This window comes from Phodopus roborovskii, unplaced genomic scaffold, assembly GCF_943737965.1.
Source record: "Phodopus roborovskii unplaced genomic scaffold, PHOROB, whole genome shotgun sequence".
Taxonomy (NCBI): domain Eukaryota; kingdom Metazoa; phylum Chordata; class Mammalia; order Rodentia; family Cricetidae; genus Phodopus; species Phodopus roborovskii.
The window spans coordinates 5,312,892-5,331,491 of record NW_026126651.1 but is presented as its reverse complement, the minus strand read 5'-3'; the positions used below and the strand labels follow the sequence as shown (position 1 = coordinate 5,331,491).

At 50.8% G+C, this 18,600-nt stretch overlaps 2 protein-coding genes across 3 annotated transcripts in view; both read left to right on the top strand.

Moving 5' to 3' along the window:
* The first annotated feature begins 402 nt into the window (after window positions 1-402).
* On the top strand, window positions 403-12,728 carry Htatip2 (HIV-1 Tat interactive protein 2). Of its 2 annotated transcripts, none has more exons than XM_051174298.1 (6): window positions 403-427; window positions 882-1,077; window positions 3,374-3,481; window positions 9,903-10,040; window positions 11,544-11,605; window positions 12,216-12,728. In XM_051174298.1, the coding sequence occupies exons 2-6, from the start codon at window positions 883-885 to the stop codon at window positions 12,439-12,441; spliced, it is 729 nt and encodes a 242-aa protein (XP_051030255.1). In that variant the 5' UTR covers window positions 403-427; window position 882; the 3' UTR covers window positions 12,442-12,728. The 2 variants fall into 2 exon arrangements, with proteins under 2 accessions (XP_051030255.1, XP_051030254.1); XM_051174297.1 differs by lacking the exon at window positions 403-427 and adding an exon at window positions 487-609.
* A 3,211-nt stretch (window positions 12,729-15,939) lies between these two features.
* Prmt3 (protein arginine methyltransferase 3) overlaps window positions 15,940-18,600 on the top strand; it is a 66,140-nt gene continuing 63,479 nt past the window's right edge. The window contains exons 1-3 of the mRNA XM_051174131.1: window positions 15,940-15,994; window positions 16,090-16,216; window positions 18,398-18,480. Of these exons, the coding sequence (XP_051030088.1) occupies window positions 15,970-15,994; window positions 16,090-16,216; window positions 18,398-18,480 (235 nt within the window). The 5' untranslated portion in view covers window positions 15,940-15,969. The remainder of the gene's footprint in view (window positions 15,995-16,089; window positions 16,217-18,397; window positions 18,481-18,600) is intronic.

Genomic DNA, 18,600 nt, shown 5'->3' with positions numbered 1-18,600 from the left:
TTCCTGTACCACCACATCCTATTTACCCAATGCTGAGGATGGAACCCAGGGCTCCGTGCGCGCCAGGGAAGCATTCACCTAACTTAGTGAGCTACATGCTATATCCCCAGCCTGAGAAGGGGCGTTTTCTAAACATGGGGTGAGATGATAATGCCTTTCAAATGCAAGATTGAAATTAAACTTTGGGGGATCAAGGGATGCCTTTAGCTGAAACCTGAAGGCTGTGGCCTCAGGTGGTTAGGGAATCAGGGAATCGTACTGGGAGGGTTTGGGGCGGGAAGATCTGGGGTGGGGTGAAGCACGCAGCCAGGGCAGCTCAGGGCCTGGGTGCAGCTCCCGCGCAGGGGCGGGTCCCGCGCTCCGCTCCGGCCCTCGCTGGGGCGGGGCCGCGAGCGCGCGGTCACCCGGAAGACACGGCGGGCGGCGGGTAGGCTTTGCTTGGTCTTCTCCGGGGATCCCGGCCGGCCGGGAGGGGAGACTGCCTGCGGAGCCGGGGCGCAGGTGGAGAGAGATGCCTGGCCTCTCGGCGCTAGGCGCGGTGGCAGCCGCGCTGGTAGCATCGATGCTCCTGCTGCAGCGTGGGGATGAGGGGTCCGGGGCTGGCCCTAGGTAACCCCGGGAGGGGGACGAAGCCGGGCTCTGCAGCCATGCCCAGTCGGGCCGGGTTACCGTGGGGTAGGGACACCTGTGCCATTCAGCTGGGCACGTTTGAGGTGGCAGGATCGGCCTTGGTCCCGAGCCTCGCTGTGACTCAGCATTTCCCCTGGGCTGGGACTGTGTAGGTAGAGTTTTCCTCCGTTCAGATCAACCACCCTTGTTCTCCAGGGTGCAGACTGTCGCCTAGCCCTCTGAGACAGGACCTGTGGGTGTTGTTTCCCCAGCATGGCGGACAAGGGGGCCCTGCCGAAGCTTCGGGAAGACTTCAGGATGCAGAATAAATCCGTCTTTATTTTGGGCGCCAGCGGGGAAACCGGTAGAGTACTTTTGAAAGAAATCCTGGGACAGAACCTGTTTTCCAAAGTCACGCTCATTGGACGGAGGAGGCTCACCTTTGAGGAGGAAGCTTATAAAGACGTGGTGGGTATTTGAGCTGGGGCTAAAAGAAAAAAAAAATGTAGCCCTAATCGTTCTGCTCAGGGGAAGGTGTTCGTATCCAAGGGCTGACCCTTGCCTGGTGGTGGCGAACACTGAGATTGCTCTAGAAGATCCTTTCTGGCAAGCCTGGGTTTTACCCTTTAGCGTCCTGCAATGCTGTTCCAGGGCTCTGAAATCCGGATTGGAATGGGGAATGGCGGTCAGAGAAAGCCGCTGTTTGTAGTTCCTAGAGCACACGGCTTGCTCATTGTGTCCGTCTACCTGTGCGCTTCACACTGTCAGCGTGGTAAAGTGTGACAAAGACAGGTGGAAGTTTCTCCCAAGCAGGAATCCGCCCTGCTTCACCTCCCAGGCTTGTGTCCATACCTGCAATATTGCCTCCCTTGTAAGCTACACTTCCCTGTTAAGTAAACGGGGCCGCCAGCTTCCATCTGGTAATAACGCCTAAGTATCTGAAGTTGGAGCTTCCCTGTACAATTTTGTTCGAGTTATCTGTCAACTGCAGCCAATTAAACAGTGTAGTGTGTGGTTGGGACCACAATCCAGCCCCTTGGGTCCCACAGGGGAACGTTTTGATTGGTGGGCGCACTTGCAAATCCGTGTTCTTGATTCCTGGGGTTACTTGGTCGTTCATTTTACAAATGCCTGGTGCATCGGACGGAACTTGCTGGTTTAAAAAAACGCCTCTCTCCTTGGGGTCAGGTGGGTGCCGAGCGGACTCCGTGGCCTAGTTTCCTGAGCCCTGGGGAGGTCCTAGCAAATGGAGCCTAAGGTTGCAATTTTCTTTGACAATAAAGTCTTGGTGGCACATCTCTTAAGCAGGCTTTATTTGTTTGTTTTGTTTTTTTCTCTAGTGTAGTATACACTGTGCCAGGAAAATCCCTCTGAAGGAACTGAAGATAGTGACAGCCCCAGGATTTCATTTGAACTCCTGGGTGACAGAGCACTGCTTTTTTTGATGACAAGCCTATCCTCTTAGATACAGGATGCTTATGTTTGAGACGGTGTTCCTCTAGCTAGTATAGGCTGGCCTTGAACTCAGTTCCCCTGCCTCTTCACTCTGCCAGTGCTGGGCTTAACAGGCAGAGCCCACCACTCTTAGTTTGCCTAGCAATTTCAGAGTAGATTAGAAAGACCATGGAGGAAAACAATACCAGGTCAGGGATCTAGCTGGGCTGCTAGAGTGCTTGCTTTAGGTCGCCCAAGGCCCCTGGTGGAGCAAACCTGGAATTGTAACAGTTGGGAGGTAGAGGCCAGAGGATCAAAAGTTCAAGGTCAGCCTCAGTTAAGTAGGAAGTTTGAGGCCAGCCTAGCCTGGAGAGGGAGGAAGGGAAGGAGAGGCCAAAAAAAAAAAAAAAACGCTAGAGAAACAGATACTGATGTGGGAGGTGTACCAACTACAGAGGCTGACTCACAGGTGTTGGGACAAGTCCCAGGAGAATGCCTTCGTCTCAGGTTCTTTCTGGCTAGTTCTAACGAAGGTAGATGAGGAATTGAAATGAAGGCACGATTATCAACCAGACACTACAGCTGAACAAAACTGCCGCATACACACATGGTCAGCAACTCAGCCACGGGTTTGGAGGCACAGCTCTGAAGTTAAGAGCACTGGCCGCTCTTCCAGAGGACCCGGGGTTAGATCCCCACCATGCACATAGTGGTTCGTAGCCATCTGTTGACTCCAGTTCCAGGGGACCCTCTTCTGCGCCTCTTGACTCTACCTACACACATGTGGTGCACAGACAAGGATGCAGGCTAAGTACCCATATGCATAAAATCAATTTTTAAAAAATTTAGTTAAAAAATAAGACCTTGGCCATAGTCGTATGTCCGTGGATACCAGGTCTAAGATTTGAACCTGACTCTTCTTTGAGATTCTGCTTATTGTCTGTGTCCACATCCTACCTGAATGGCTTCCTTCCTGGTAAAGTATAGATTGGCTTTTTTGTTTGTTTTCTCAGAAGTAAGGTACATATGAACTTGATATTTGAAATCTGGCTCACTCTACTGCAGTTACGTGTTCTGTGAACATACATGTGTATCCCTGGTTAATTTTTTTTTTCATGGCTGGGCATACAACTCAGGGCCTTGTGAGCACTTGACCCCTGAGACCCAGCTCTGGGTTGTTGGTGGGAAAAAGGGAATTCGGCAGATTTGATGTTATGGATTTAGACCTTTTGATAATCATTTGTCATTGTTGTTTACATCTTGAGGGGTGCTTTCCCCCTTCCTAGTGCGTATGGGATTACTACACGCCACTGTGCTCTCCCTTTTCTAGAATCAGGAAGTTGTGGACTTTGAGAAGCTGGATGAGTACGCGTCTGCCTTTCAAGGTCACGATGTCGGATTCTGTTGCCTGGGCACCACCAGGAAGAAGGCCGGAGCGGTGAGCAAGAAATGCCCTTGTCTCTTCTCACTGGCCAGTGCTGTCAAGGATCTTCTCCTTCCTCTCTTTCAAAGATTTATTTTATTTCTCTTACGTGTTTGTGTGTGTGTTGGGGGGGGGGTATGGCCCCAAGTGACTTCAGGGGCCTGCAGAGTCCGGAAGAGGGTGTTTGTGAGCTACCTGGCATGGGTACTGGGAACTGACTTTGAGGGCCTAACTGCTGAACCGTCTTTGCAGTCTGGAAGATTCCTTTCCTTGCTTACTCTTTTTCTTGGGTCATACTGCCTTGCTGAAACATAGAATGTGTTTAAGATTCCATCTGCTGCCCCATCTGTATTTTATACACGGACACTGCAGATAAGGTCATCTTCAGAATAACCTCTGAGTTCAGACCGGAACCCCAGTTACATCACTGACAGTTACACGATCGTGCCTACAACCATCACGACAAGCCCTGACTAAGGGGAGCAGCCCACAGTCTCCGGGCTAAAGTAGTCTGCTCATGCTGTGGGTGGTAAGCTTTCTGTTTCTTTCCATAATGAGTGTTTTAGGCTTGAAGCATTTCGTCTCAGTCATTTGCTTCAACCTGCTTGCAAGCCATCCTTTAAACTTGGGAGCTGGATCATCAGAACCCAGAGGCACGATTCAGTCAGCCCCCATGATGACTGAGCTGTCAGCAGTGATTCAGGCCAGGGATGACTCAGCCCTCACTGACGCAAAACTGCTTTGATATACATTTTATGTTCTCGTTAATGGTGTGCTAAATGTGCTAAATTGAGTCAGCCCCTATCCAGGAGTTGTAGTTTACGGCATAGTTAAAAGTCAAGGTTTGTAATACAGATCCTGGGCAAACAGTTCTATCTTATTCAGTTCAGATCCTGAGTGTTGTTTATTCCTCTGACAGGATTTGCTTGCTGGAGTCCACATATCTATTAAATATGAAGGAGATTGGTTCTGCCATAATGATTGTGTTAGCTACTTTTTCATCACTGTAACAAAAGCAACTTGAGGCAGGGGAGGTTTGTTTTGTCACGGTGTGAGTGAGGGCTCAGTCCATCTTGAGTTTGCTTCCATCCAGGGCAGGTCAAGTTGACAAAAATTAACCCTTATAGTGATTCACACTAGCTCTTTGTTTTTTAAGATTTCTAGTGTGTGTGTGTGTGTGTGTGTGTGTGTGTGCGTGTGTTACCGGTACCCATGGAGGCCAGGGGTATGGATCTGCCTGGAACCGGAGGCAGTTGTTAGATTGTGGTGGATGTGCTGGGGAATTGAACTCAGGACCTCTGAAAATGCGGTACCAGCTCCGTGCCATCTCACCAGCCCCACTTACAGCAGTATTTTTAAACCAGCAGGCTGGTGTGATTTGAACTGCCGTTTCTATGAGCAGAACTAGTGGTGTCTCGGTTGTGTCTCTCTGGACTTCTTGGTGCTCCAGCGGTAATTCTGGAAGTGGTTTCCGTTGAGACGGACATCTGTGTCCTGTGCAGTTTTGCCTTTCTCACCCTGGGAGCTCAGGGCTGGGGACTGGGTTGCAGAGAAGTTCTGCCTTCCCAGGGATTGCCTTTCTTCCTCTAGGAGGGGTCAGGTCCCTGCTCAGCTAGGGTCCGCCCTGGGTCAGGCGGAAGGAGCATCCTCCAAAAGCAAAAACAACGAAGAGCTTTCATGTCCTGCACACTGCAGCTTTCAGCTTCAGGCTCAAGCCTGGCTTCGGCAATGACTCAGCAAAGTGAACTGCTGTGTTAAGCATAGAACAATGCAAAAAAAAAAAAAAAAAAAAAAAAAAAAAAAAATAGTGTGTTGAGGGGGAAATGCTAAATGTCACATTGAAGCTGTCATTCTCATCAGAGGAAACCGGTTTTTTTAAATCTGAGCATGCCCCACCTCGTAAGCCACTCAGTGCCTTTTGTCTGTCTTTAAAATGGGTTTGAAAAGATAAGGGTGATTAATGAACACAAAAGGGCAGACAGCAGCCAGGTAAATGCTCTCAGAAATGTGTTAGTAGGCAAGGGACTAAGAGGCCGGAGGTGAGCTGATGCTGCCTTAGAAGTGTATTTCCCAAACACTGTAGTTCCCATAGCCTTGCTTGAGTTAGCCGCATGGGCCAAGTGAAGGCTGAGACATCCTTGGGAACCAGATGTACCTTGAAGGGCAAAAGTCAAAGACACCGCTGGGCAGTGATGCAGTTTCCTTGTGTGCAGTTTGAGAAGGCTTTGGGTAGTGAGTGCCTAGTCTCTCCCCTTCACGTCTCCCGTTCACAGGGAACTCTAGCAGCCCAGGTGTGTGGATACCGCCAAACGCTTGACGCTGTAGAAGTGAGTAGCGCAGCCACTGCACTATTTATTAGACATCTGCAGAGCCTTGTGGCTTCCGGTTGCTGTAATACACTCCGATAATCCAGCCTGGGAGTTGAGTGCCACTTGGCATCAATTTTTTGTATGGCATATGACCATGGCTGAAATTTTTATACCCCGTGAAAACGTAGTAAGTTCAAGTTTTGGTATCCATAAATAAAGCTTGGTGAGAGCTTAGCCAGATTCATTACATTTCATATCATGTATGGCCGCCTTTGTGCAGTAATGGCAGCTCTGTGTGGGTGTTAACAGGCCTCCACAGCCTCTCCCGATCCTTTCCAGGGTAAGATGCCCAGCCCTGTTCTGGGCCCCACTGAGTGGGATAGCAGCAGTAACCGTGTAGCCTTGAGTGTGTAGGTTAGTGTCTGTTGAGTACTCCTGCTTGTCTAGCAACGAACTCCCTCCCACCTGCAGAATTCTTGACTGCAAGGCTGAGGAAAGACTGAACTGAGCAGCACGATGAACTCACGGATCCTCGGTCGCAGTTTGGCTTGGGTTTCCGCCGTCTCTCATTTCTCTACATGGGATAGAGTTGCCATCCAGGACACACATGGGGTGTCAGGTGATACTGTGCGTCTGTCAGCATCTGTTTTCCACTCTGCTTTAGGGTTGAACTGAAAAGAGATAAAGGAAAGAGAACCCCAAACAGAACCACAGCTCAGACCCTTTACATTCCCTCCTCAGGAAGGGCCCGGAGACCGTTGGTTGTTCTAGAATGTTCTCTCTTGTATTAGTTACCTTTCTGTTCTTGCTCTATGACCAAGGCAACTTACAGAAGGGTTTATTTGGGCTTAGGGTTCCAGAGGGCCTCAGTGGCAGGCTTGGCCGCTGGAGCAGCAAGCTGGGGGCTCGGGCTTTGAACCACAAGCAGCAAGCAGGGAGCCCACTGGGAATCGTGCTTTGAAACCTCAAAGCCTGCTTTCCAGTGACATACTTCCCAGTGACGTCTCTGAAATATCCCAAATAGTGCCACCAATTGGAGACCAAGTACTCACATGCCCGAGACTATGGAGACATTGCTCACTCAAGGCATCACATCTTCCTGAGTTGTTCTTGGCTGCTATCCCCACACTCGGGAGGTAGAGGCAGGAAGATCAGGGCTTCAACATCATTGCTGGCTGCGTGGGTGAATTTGAGGCTAGTCTGAGAACCTATCGACATGAGACCCTATCTCAAGGCAACAAGAAAACACAACAAAGATGAGTTGCTCCAGAGCCGCAGAATTGTAGTGTTGTTGACTAGTTTTCAGACATTGGAGACCGGAAGATGCATTTTGTACACTTGGATTTTAGTAAGACTCATCTCTGGCAAGGTGCTGGCAATTTTTTAGGAGATCTGGGAAAGAAACTTACCATGGAAACTTAATCCCTTATTTCAGAAAACTTCCCCATCTTAGAGTAGGACAGACTAGCTATGGGATTTGAAGACTCACTAACATGATGGTCCTAATAACTCTCAGAAGAGAGGCCTGGCTTCCCTCTTGCTGTATGGTTAAATACTCTCTGGGATATGGAGTATCTTCAGAAGTTTGGTTTTCTACTGTTTATAATTTAAGCAGTAGAGAACACCAGCAGGGGTAAGATTGAAGCTAGGTCCCTCCACGGATAAATACAATCTTCTTTATGCCAACCATACCTCCTCCAACCTAGCACAGACTGGTGCCTCTAGGCAGTCTCCGGGACCTCCATTCTGCTCGTTTTTTTCCAGTCCTTGGAAGCCGTTGACCCTTTTGCTTTATAATTCAGCAGCTAAAAGGCCACGCCATCAGAGTGAAGGAGGTGAAATTTAAAATTTAGTGCGCTTGGAAAAGTGCGTATTTATAATGAGCTTGAGGGCTCAGAGGATTTGTGAAGTCCGTTGGGATTAGCAGCCATTGATTGCTAATAAAACAATATTTAGCTTTGTCTGGAGAACAGCCCTGGAGAAAGGTGTGGGCACCTTGTCACCAGGGCCCATTGAGAGGGGATGATGGGCTGAAAACGGGGGTCTACACGTTGGCGTGGGTGCTGGTCCTTCAAGAAGCCGTTGTCAGTTGCTAGTCGGGCTGCTGAAAGGAAGGCCGCCAGAGTCTGATGGCTGGGGTGGTATTGATGTGTCTCCGCTGGCTAATCAGATTGAAAGAGTCCCATGGCATTTATGTCACTTAAATTTCCATCACACAATTGGGGGCGACAGCACTCTATTAAGGAGAGGTTGATCCAGAACTAAAGCCAAATAAATTAGGGTCTCAGTTTAATCAAATTATCCCTCTCCTGGCCCTGGATTAAGTGAGAGAGATAGCGTCGGTCTGGAGGCCTGCGATTTGCTGAGCCTCTCTTATTTTTAAAGAAGCCGCTGGAAGGAAAAAAAAAAAAAAGCATCAAAACACAGAGAGCTATAATAATCCAAGCATTGAAGCATTGTGCTAACACAAGACAAATTTTCTGTTACTAGCCAACTATGCATTGTGAATAATAATAAACCAGTTATTAAAATTGCTTTTAATTAGAGTAAGGGAAAGAAATAAATATGAGAGAGGTCAAGTGAGGATTTTTCTCTTAATTTGGGGTTTTTCTTGCCTACTGTCAGCATATCTAAAAATCTCCATTTAGAGAGGTCAAATGAATCAACTTTACATTTATTTATTTTCTGTTTTGGAGACATGGTCTTGCTATGTAGCCCTGGCTGGTCTGGAACCTGCTATAAAAACCAAGCGGGCCTCGAACTTGCTGTGATTCTCTTGTCTCTGCTTCCCAAGTGCTTCGACTACAGGGGACCACCTCCCCTGGCTGTTCCCACGCTAATGTCACAAAGCAGACACATGAACCCGAGTCAGCATACAGGTCCGGCTGGCAAGTGAGTTGTTAGGTCTGGGTGTCAAAGGCTAAAACGCCGAAGGAGAGAGTGATAATTCCTGGGCCTGAGCCGAGTTCCTGGGCTGGAGAGATGGCTCAGCTGTTGACTGCTTTTGTAGAGGACCAGGGTTCAATTCACTTTTGGGAATGGAAGCATGTGTCCTTCAGTTAGGCCCCGGCGTTACCCTCTCTCTTTCCTCCATTACTAGGTAGTTCTGTTTGTCTGTCTGTTTTTTAATCCTAACTGGACTTAACCTTTTTATTCAGATAGTTTTGGAGCTCTGACCCTGTGATGTATGTTAAGTCTCAGCCTTGCTGGTTTTTATAGCTCAGGCTGTCTTCAGACTCTTAGCAGCTTTCGGCAAGCATTTAAAAAGTGTGTGTGTGTGTGTGTGTGTGTGTGTGTGTGTGTGTGTGTGTGTGTGTGAGAGAGAGAGAGAGAGAGAGAGAGAGAGAGAGAGAGAGAGAGAGAGCCGTGCACACTTACGGAGGCCAGAGGACAATTGTATGGAGTTGGTTCTCTTCTACCTTTACATAGGTTTGGGGGTTGAACACAGATTCAAGGTGGCAAACACCTTTACCCACTGAGCCGGCTTGGTCCCTTTCCAACATTTTGTTGATTACACACTTAACATTTTTTTTTTTTAATTGAACGATTTTTGCATCGCCATATAATATCTAAAGCATTTTGTAAAGGCTCCAGGCAAACTGGACATTTCCATTCTCACAGTGCCTGGGTGTTCCTGCGTGGAACCCTGAGACCCCAGCATGGTAGAGCTGACACAGGGAAAGAAAAAAAGAGAAAGGAGAATTGTAACATTGTAAAAAGAAATGGGCTGGCGGGTGGCTTCCTCGCAGTGAGGTCAAGTGAGCCGTGGACTAAATACATATACAAACAGTAAGGAAATCACAAGTGTGATTGAGAGCAGACTTTCCAGTACAGCCCCACAGCCGCCCCCCCTCCCCCCAGCTCCCTGTAGGTTTGTTTGCTGTCTTGGTTTCATTGTGGTGTAGTTCAGTTGGTCTTTGCTGCTGAAGCTGCTGTGTCTGTCTGGAAGATGACCCTCGGAGCCTTTCCCTGGGTCCCGGGATCTAAGTCTGGCTTGCGAGGGTGCCTTAGATGTGTTCATTGAGATCCCATTTCCCCCCAGGCCTCCCAGCCTGCCTCCTGGGAATTATCTCTAACGTGAGTGAGCATGCAACCTTAGGAAATAACTAAGGTCCTTTTCTCCCCAGGAAGGGTTTGTCCGTGTTGACCGAGATTATGTGCTGAAGTCTGCAGAGCTGGCGAAAGCAGGAGGGTGCAAACATTTCAACCTGCTGTCCTCCAAGGGGGCTGATAGGTCGAGCAGTTTCTTATACCTACAAGTAAAGGTTTGTGAATGTCCTGTCTTCCATCTACGCAGAGCAATTGACCACGCTAAGTATAATGTTTAATACACACACACACAGAGAGACACACAGACACTGTATTGTGTATTTTTCAAAGCTACAGGGACTGTTTTGGGAGAACATACTTCAAAAGCAGGCATGCTTTAAGAGTTGCTTTCTCCATGAATTATTCAGTAAGGTGGGTGGAGGGAGCAGAGGCAGCCCTGGCCTTGGATGGCATGGCCTCTCAGCCTTGGAGACGACATTCCCTCCACTTCCCTCTGGCCAGGAGGACGGAATTTTATGCCTCTTGGCAGTACAATACATGGCCATCGCTGATGTTAACCAGGAGTTTCCATTTCCTAGTGTTGAAGTATAGTTGCTGCTGTAGGAGGCCAGGCCTGCCTTTGTGCTGTGTGTGTCCCTGGGCACGGTTCTCTGTCCTCAGTGGAAGCAGTGCCCCAGAGGTTTGTAGAGTCGGTCCCTCACTGTACTGGTAGGGAACCCCATTGCCTTAACTACATTTCCCCCCCCAGGCACAGCACCCTGAGCTCTTGGCTCCATTTTTTATCAGTTCCTGTGTCTACCCCCTTCATCATCTTGGTCCCTTTGCTGAGTGCACCTTGAAAATCATGTCACACTATGGCTCCCCTGGCCTCTGTGATTACGTGTCTGGTGTGAAAATTCACATCTTTATAATTTAAAGCATCTTCTATCTGTAACTTTACTTTTCTCCCCTTGAGATCTGGGAGGGAGCTGCTGAAGCTTAGACGTGACTGACAGAGGGGGTCGTCTATGACCCACTGGTTCTAGGTTCATCTCCTGACCACCCTATTTTTCTGACCTATTACAACTGCTTGTATGCTAAAAAGGTGTCTGTGGGGCCTGCGCTCTGAGGACTGGAAGGGGTTGGGCTGATGCTTCATTTACTTTCTCTGGGTCTCTTTAGACATTAATAAATGGAGTACCCAGGAGCATGGCCAACCTACCAAGGGCCGGCCACACCCATAAAACTCACTATCCCTCCCCCAGAAGCCATCAGCTGTCCATAGCTCCTCAGTCAGGGGTGGGCACTTGTCAACCCCGCCCACCTCCACGCTAGAATGCTGACTGGCTTGATCTCATTCATGACTGCGGTGGTCCTGTCATGTCCACAAGTCACTGTTTTGTTTGGGTCCACCCTAACTTCTGACTCCCACAATCTTTCTACAGTGGGCACTGAGCCCTGGTGTGTGTGTGTGTGTGTGTGTGTGTGTGTGTGTGTGTGTGTGAAATCAATGTCCCTTTTGTGGTTGAGCATTCTGCTGATAGTTATTCTCTGCGTTTTTGACCCGTAGCAGATCACTCTCCGTGTGCCAGGGTGAAATGGCCTCTTCCTTCTGTCCGGACGCTGAACTCAGGTTGTCCATTGAGGGCCGCGGAAGCCTGAGTGACTCCCTCTCAGGCCTCCTGGGAGTGCTTTGGTCAAACACTGATTTTTTTTTATCTTATTTTAAATCTGAACAGGGAGAAGTAGAAGCCAAGGTTGAAGAACTGAAGTTTGATCGCTTCTCGGTGTTTCGACCAGGGTAAGTTTTATCCTGCTAGGAATATGCAGAGAGGCTGACAGCTAAGATGTCTGTGAACAAGGTTGGCCCATGATGAATTGCTTCCCTGAAGGACCCGCCCTTCAGATTTGGAAAAAAGTATAGCTTGGGGCTGCCTCAGAATCACCTGGAACTTTCTGAAAGTTGCTACATGCATTTTTTTTTTTTCCCTTAACATTTGAAATTTTATCCACTTGATGCCCTTTTGCCTTTTAAAAATGCACCTCCCTCTTCATTTAACAAATCCAACTTTGCAACTACCACACGAGCCTACTGATTTTTCTGGAAGCCTGGACGTTGGTTGGTGTCTGCTGAGACGCCCCTCCTCCTTGTCGCCAGTGAGTGACACCTTCTGGATGTGGCCTCACATGGCCCCTCTTGTGCATGTGTAGAAAGATACCTCATGCTCTCATAAGGACAGCAGCCCTGTCCCGCCCTCAATGCCTCTTAACTCTGATCACCTCCGCAAGGGCCAGCTCCTTTGGGGTTCAGGTTTCTGCCGACGGGTTTTGGGGGACGGAACTCAATCTGAAGTATCCGGTAAAGTCTGAGCGCATGTCCATCTCTTCCCTCGCCTTCCTTTGTCTTCTAGAGTCTTACTGTGTGACAGGCAAGAGTCCCGTCCGGCTGAATGGCTGGTTAGGAAATTCTTCAGCTCTCTGCCAGACTCTTGGGCCAGCGGGTACTCTATACCTGTGGTGACAGTGGTTAGAGCGATGCTGAACAACCTGGTGAGTCCTGGCAGCGGACAAATGGAACTTCTGGAAAATAAGGCCATCCTCCACCTGGGGAAGGACAGTGAGGTGCCCAAGCTGTGATCTCAGTGCTTGTCACCAAATCAGTCACTTTGGGGTCTATAAAAAGTCTCTCTGTGGCCCTTTGTGGTACGGGTTGAGAACAGGAATCTGTGGTTGCGAGGCCAGCTCTGACACACTCCTACAGAGATGCCTGAGCAGTGGGACCCTAGTGCTCCAGGCAGGCGAGTGCTCATGGAGCCCACGAGCTGCCTGTAGCTGAGTGAATACTGTGCCTTTACTCTGTGTCAGCACCGAAGTCATAAAATGAGCTTCTGTGATTCATGGGGGAATAAAAGTAAACGGACAAACCCTGGGTGCTGTTTCAGCCGCTGCAAACTGTGGAGGCATAAGTGGGAAGGTGCCGGGGTGGGGGGTAGTGGGGGGTGCGGGGACGGCTCCCCAGGGATGGCATCCCAGCCCCCATCACCTCAGCCTCTGCAGAATCTCAGGTTGTATGTTCTAGGCACTCTAACCGCAGCAGGAATATAAAGCTACACTGTTGCCCTCAGCTCCCCTGGGATGGCATCCCAGCCCCCATCACCTGCACACGATGGTTTAGCACCATCCTCACCAGTCTTGAGCTGAAAAGCTAAAGCTAGGAAATGGCAGGGCTGAGATTAACTCAGCCCGATCCCATAGCTTGTACTTATTTTTTTAATTCGTGCGCCTGCCATGGGCACATTCCCTCAGAGGCCAGAAGCTGCTATCAGATACCCTGGACCTAGACTCACAGATCCACCTATGTGGGTGCTAGGAACTGAACTCAGGTTCTCTGGAGGAGCAGCAAGTGCGCTTAACCACTAAGCCATCTATCCAGTTCCCTGAAGCTGGATAGATGTGGTTTCTTTAACCACTCTGTAAAAGTACCCTTTGTCCATCTATTTCTAGAGAGTTCCAGTTAATTTATCACATGGTGGATGTGTGAAACTTAAATTGGTGGGTTTCGCCATTGGCCCAGGAGCCTTACAATTAACTGCAAACATTGGTTAATCTAAAATCTTCTGGCACTAAACTGAAAGACTCAGTGTCGTATGCTTTTCTATTGTTTTGTTTGGTGACAGGGTCTTGGGTAGCCCAGGCTGGCCTCAAATTCAACCAGTAGTCTAGGATGACCCAGAACTTCTGACACTCCAGCCTCCGCCTCCCAAGGGTTGGGGTTACAGGTGTGCCCCATCCTGCCTAGTTTCTGTAGTGCTGGATTGAACCCAAGGCTGCATGCATGCCAGGGAAGCACCCTACCAACTGCGCTATGCTCCAAGCCTGAGCGGATACACTTTTACAGGCGTGGGAGGAAAACAGAGGGAACGGAGCAGCAGGCGCAACTTAACTTCTGTGGAACCAACTCCAGTGACTGAGTCTATTGTCCCAATTACACCTCAAGTTCTGGTGGACGCTGCTGAGTGAATACCATCCCCTACAGTATGGGTGTACATTCTTGGAAGACGGTGGACATTGTCACTGTCGAGGCTTCTAGAGACCATTGAGATCTTGGGATGTGTGCTGCATGGAGACAGCTGGATGCATGCCTATAATCCTAGCACCAGGAAGGCTGAGGTGGCGGGACCATGGTTCAATGTCAGCCTGGACTAGACAGCAAAACCCTGCCTTAGTTTACTTCCTGTTGGTGGGATTCCCTCACAGCTGGGCTTGGAAGAACCTGAATGTGTTTCCATCATAACAGTCTTGGGCCTGGAGAGGTGAAGCAGTCTCTGGGGGTACCCATAAGGATACACTGAGCCTAGCAGGCTCTGAAGGCAACCAGACTGTGGCCAGTTTCTCTCTACCATTTCTGCACACCAAACATTGAGGAGCGAATCGACACTCAGATCTCTGTAACAGTAGAGTGATGTTAGAAGGATTGAGGCTTGTGTTTGGAAGAGAAAAATAGCCCACGCCCAAGCTCTGCACCATGGTGAGATGTCAGCTGCACCGAAGTTTCTGGCCCAGTCAACTCCAGGCTGGCATTACTGTCCCTGTCAACATCTGGGCACCACTGTGATTCAGCGGAGAAAAATGAGCTGGAGAGAGAAGTTTATGCAAGGAAAGTTGGAAGGGCCGGTACAGAAAGGGCATGCATTCACTCATTTATTCAGCAAGTGCTTAGCAAGCTGGTGATAAATTAGTGGGCAGTCTACTAGCCAAGGTGGCCAGCCAGATTTCTGGCGCTGCCCTGGAATGTCAGGGTGACTCAGAAGTTAACATTTGGTGGGCTCTGTCCCGTTCTGTGCTTCACTGGAGTATGGGCCATGGGACAGGGGGAAGAGGAGCAGAAGGGGAGGGAGAGGAGATGGGGAAGATAAGTAGCGGTAAGAAAGACACAGGCTGTTCCTGGAACAACGACCTGTTTTTTAGAGCTGGTGGAAGAGTAGGAGCATCGGGGAGGACTGTGGAGAAATGGAGTCTTCTAGACACGATAGGACCTCTGCACTCAAACTCAGCAGCTGTGGTTGCCTGTACAAGATCAAGCCAGTCAACATTCTAACACGGGTATGAGGATTCATGAGCTCCCATTCCCAACTGAGGAGCTATGGGAGAGGGAGGGGCATTTTCTTTAGGGATGTGGCCTGTGGCAGGTTGACTACACTCGAGTGGCTTTCCCCACACCCAGAGTACAAGGACCCACGTTAATTACTTTTTAAAAAGGATACGAAGGTGAGGGGTCGGGGCATGGGGGTGGGTAGATCTGAGAGGGGTTACGGGGAGGAACAGGGGGAATATGATCAAAATACACTGTATGAAATATCAATAAAACTATTAAAAAAGGAATAAATGGCGGCGATGTGAGCGAAGTCCTGGTGGTGAGAATCCGCCCACTGGAGAGCTTCAGAGGGTGTGCGTGGTGGGGAGGGGAGCTGAGCTCACGGAGAGCGAGCATCTCGCAGGCCTAGCTGGCCACGTCCTCAACCACGCAGATGCATAGCCTGACTGCAGCTTGGAGGCACTGCCTACGCACGCACGCCACCTGCCTGAGGGAATTCCACTAGAACACCGGAAAGGGGGCAGCCTGAGAAGTGGGAATCGCCCCGACACCAGGGCAGGCAGCATCATCTACAGGCACATATCAAGCAGTCCACCGGTCCCCATGGTGTGTGGGATCGAGTTGATGCCTAAACTTTTCCCACACGTGGCATGTAACCCTTACCAGTCAGGAAACTGAGGCGGAGAGAAAGCGGGTTGGGGTGGGTTTCCTTCTTGTTACGATCTCAGAATTCTAGCTGAGAAAGGGTTCAAACTGGAGTGTGGTTCCCACTTTCCCGCTCGAACGCCCCTAGCAGGGGGTGGGGCTCGGTTCCCGTTTGACGTCATCCGTGCATCAACGACCGCAGGAAGGCTCTTTCCCCCCGGGGGAGCCGGAGCTCCGAGTCTAGCCTGCACTGGCCACTGCCGGCGCCAGAGGGCGCTGCGGCAAGCTGCGCTCGACCTTGCCGTTGCGCATGCGTCGGCGCTGCCGCGCCTGTCGGCCCGCCCGGTAGGCCCACGTGACCCGGAAGCGCGCTCGGGCCGGCGCACGAGGAGCGGCGTGCGGGTTGCTGGGTGCAGCCTGCGGCCATGTGTTCGCTGGCGGCGGGGAGCGGTGGGTCCCTCGCGCGGCCGGGCGGGCGATCGGGCGGGCGATCGGGCGGGCGGGCGGGCGCGGGTCCCGGTGCTGACTGTGTCCCCGCCCCGCAGGCCACGGCGCCGACCCGGGGCCGGAGCCCCCGGAGCTGTCGGACAGCGGGGACGAAGCCGGCTGGGAGGACGAGGACGCCGAGCCCGCGCACGGCCGGCGCCACACGCCCTGCCTGTTCTGTGACAGGTTCGTGCCCGCGTGGGAGGCGGCGCCACAGCGAGCCGGCGGGCACGAGGCGGGCCCGGGGCCCTGGCCCACGCGCGGACGCTGATCCACGGGGAACGCTCGCGCGGCCCGGGGGGCGGAGCCGGGAGCCGCTGGGGGTGTGTGTGTGTGCAACCCAGGCAAACACACGCACACGCATGCATGCACGCACACACCCTCACCCCATCACACACACACACACACACAACCTCACCCCATCTCACACACACACACACAACCTCACCCCATCTCACACCCTCACCCCATCTCACACACACACACCCTCACCCCATCACACACACCCTCACTCCCATCACACACACACACACCCTCACCCCATCTCACACACACACACACACACACACCCTCACCCCATCTCACACACACACACACACCCTCACCCCATCTCACACACACAACCTCACCCCATCTCACACACACACACTCACCCCATCTCACACACACACACACCCATCACACACACACCCTCACCCCCATCTCACACACACAACCTCACCCCCATCACACACACACACACTCACCCCATCTCACACACACACTCACCCCATCTCACACACACACACACTCACCCCATCTCACACACACACACTCACCCCCATCTCACACACACACACACACCCTCACCCCCCATCTCACACACACACACACCCTCACCCCATCACACACACACACACACAACCTCACCCCATCTCACACACACACACACCCTCACCCCATCACACACACACACCCATCACACACACCCTCACCCCCATCTCACACACACAACCTCACTCCCATCACACACACCCTCACCCCATCTCACACACACAACCTCACCCCCATCACACACACACACACTCACCCCATCTCACACACACACTCACCCCATCTCACACACACACACTCACCCCATCTCACACACACCCTCACCCCCATCTCACACACACACACTCACCCCATCTCACACACACACACAACCTCACCCCATCTCACACACACCCTCACCCCCATCTCACACACACACACACACTCTCACCCCCATCTCACACACACACACACACTCACCCCCATCACACACACACACACACACAGATCCCTAATACCACCACTCTGGAGACTGAGGCGGGAGAATGGCCGCGAATCCCAGGCCAACCTTAACTACCTTGCTAAACCTCAAATCAAACCCCCCAAAACTAGAACTCCACACTTTAGTCTTAGATCAGGGATGGAGTCCTCTTGTTTCCATGGAGACACAGTATGGGTAGCTTGAATCCTGTGTCTTGGGTAACATGATTTTGGGAGTGCATAGTAGTCTGGAAGAGCGCTTCTGTTTCTACCGTCCTATAGTATGAGCAGTAGTCTTCTGTAACGTTCCATTGAGCCATTTAAATAGCCCTAACTCACATCCGTGATTGAAGGAGGGATTGGCACCTTTTGTACTTAGGGGAAGTGACTGCAGCAGAGCCATCAACCGGTTCAAGGTCATGACGCTTCAGTTTATATTCCCAGAGCACACTATCTTCCCACTTAAAATCCTGCGTCTCAGTTTCAGGAAAGCGACTGTGGGTGTGGGGGCTTGAAAAGGGGGTGTTTGCTATTGGCCAGTGCTGCTGAGCCCGCAGCACTAGGGCCGTGGCGTCGTAGACTGGAGACGGACCATTCCCGGGTGTCAGGCACCTCACTGGAGAGGAGGGATGACTGCACACTCGTATTTACTGTGGTGGGCTGTGAGGACAGCCCAGTGGCCTATCTTGGCAAACATTTGCTGAGAGTTACCCGTGCACTGGGCAGACAGGAGAGTGCAGCCTTTGCCCTATGCCCTTGCCTGTCGTGTTGGAGGTCACGTACAAAAGAGGCCTTATCTTCACATTGGAAAGCATGTGCTGTGGGACAGCCCGGGTTGCTCCAACTCTGCCACTCTGGGAAAGTGCCAGCTGTGCAGTTGATTTGCCTTGTGTGTGAAAGCATTCTGTGTGCCCGTTCACCGGGAGGGCAAAGGATCAAGTAGGGGGCTTCTGTGACTTGAGAGACACAACGGATATCAGAGAAAGCTGTGTTACCCAGAGGCCTTTGGGTGATTGGGGGTGGGTGGGGGGTTGTTTAGAATTTTGACTTCCCCTGAGACTGTCCCAGGAGATTGGTGATCGCTTGTCTCTTCAGGTTGTTCTCGTCTGCTGAGGAAACATTTTCACACTGTAAGTTGGAGCATCAATTTAATATTGACAGTATGGTCCATAAACATGGTGAGTATCTCACAGGATAAAGACAGATTTGCTTGTGAAGTTTAGGCTTAAATTTTACAATGTTCTTTTTGTGTGTGTTTGTGTGTGTGTGTGTTTCCCCAGAGTGGATGTCAGGTGGCT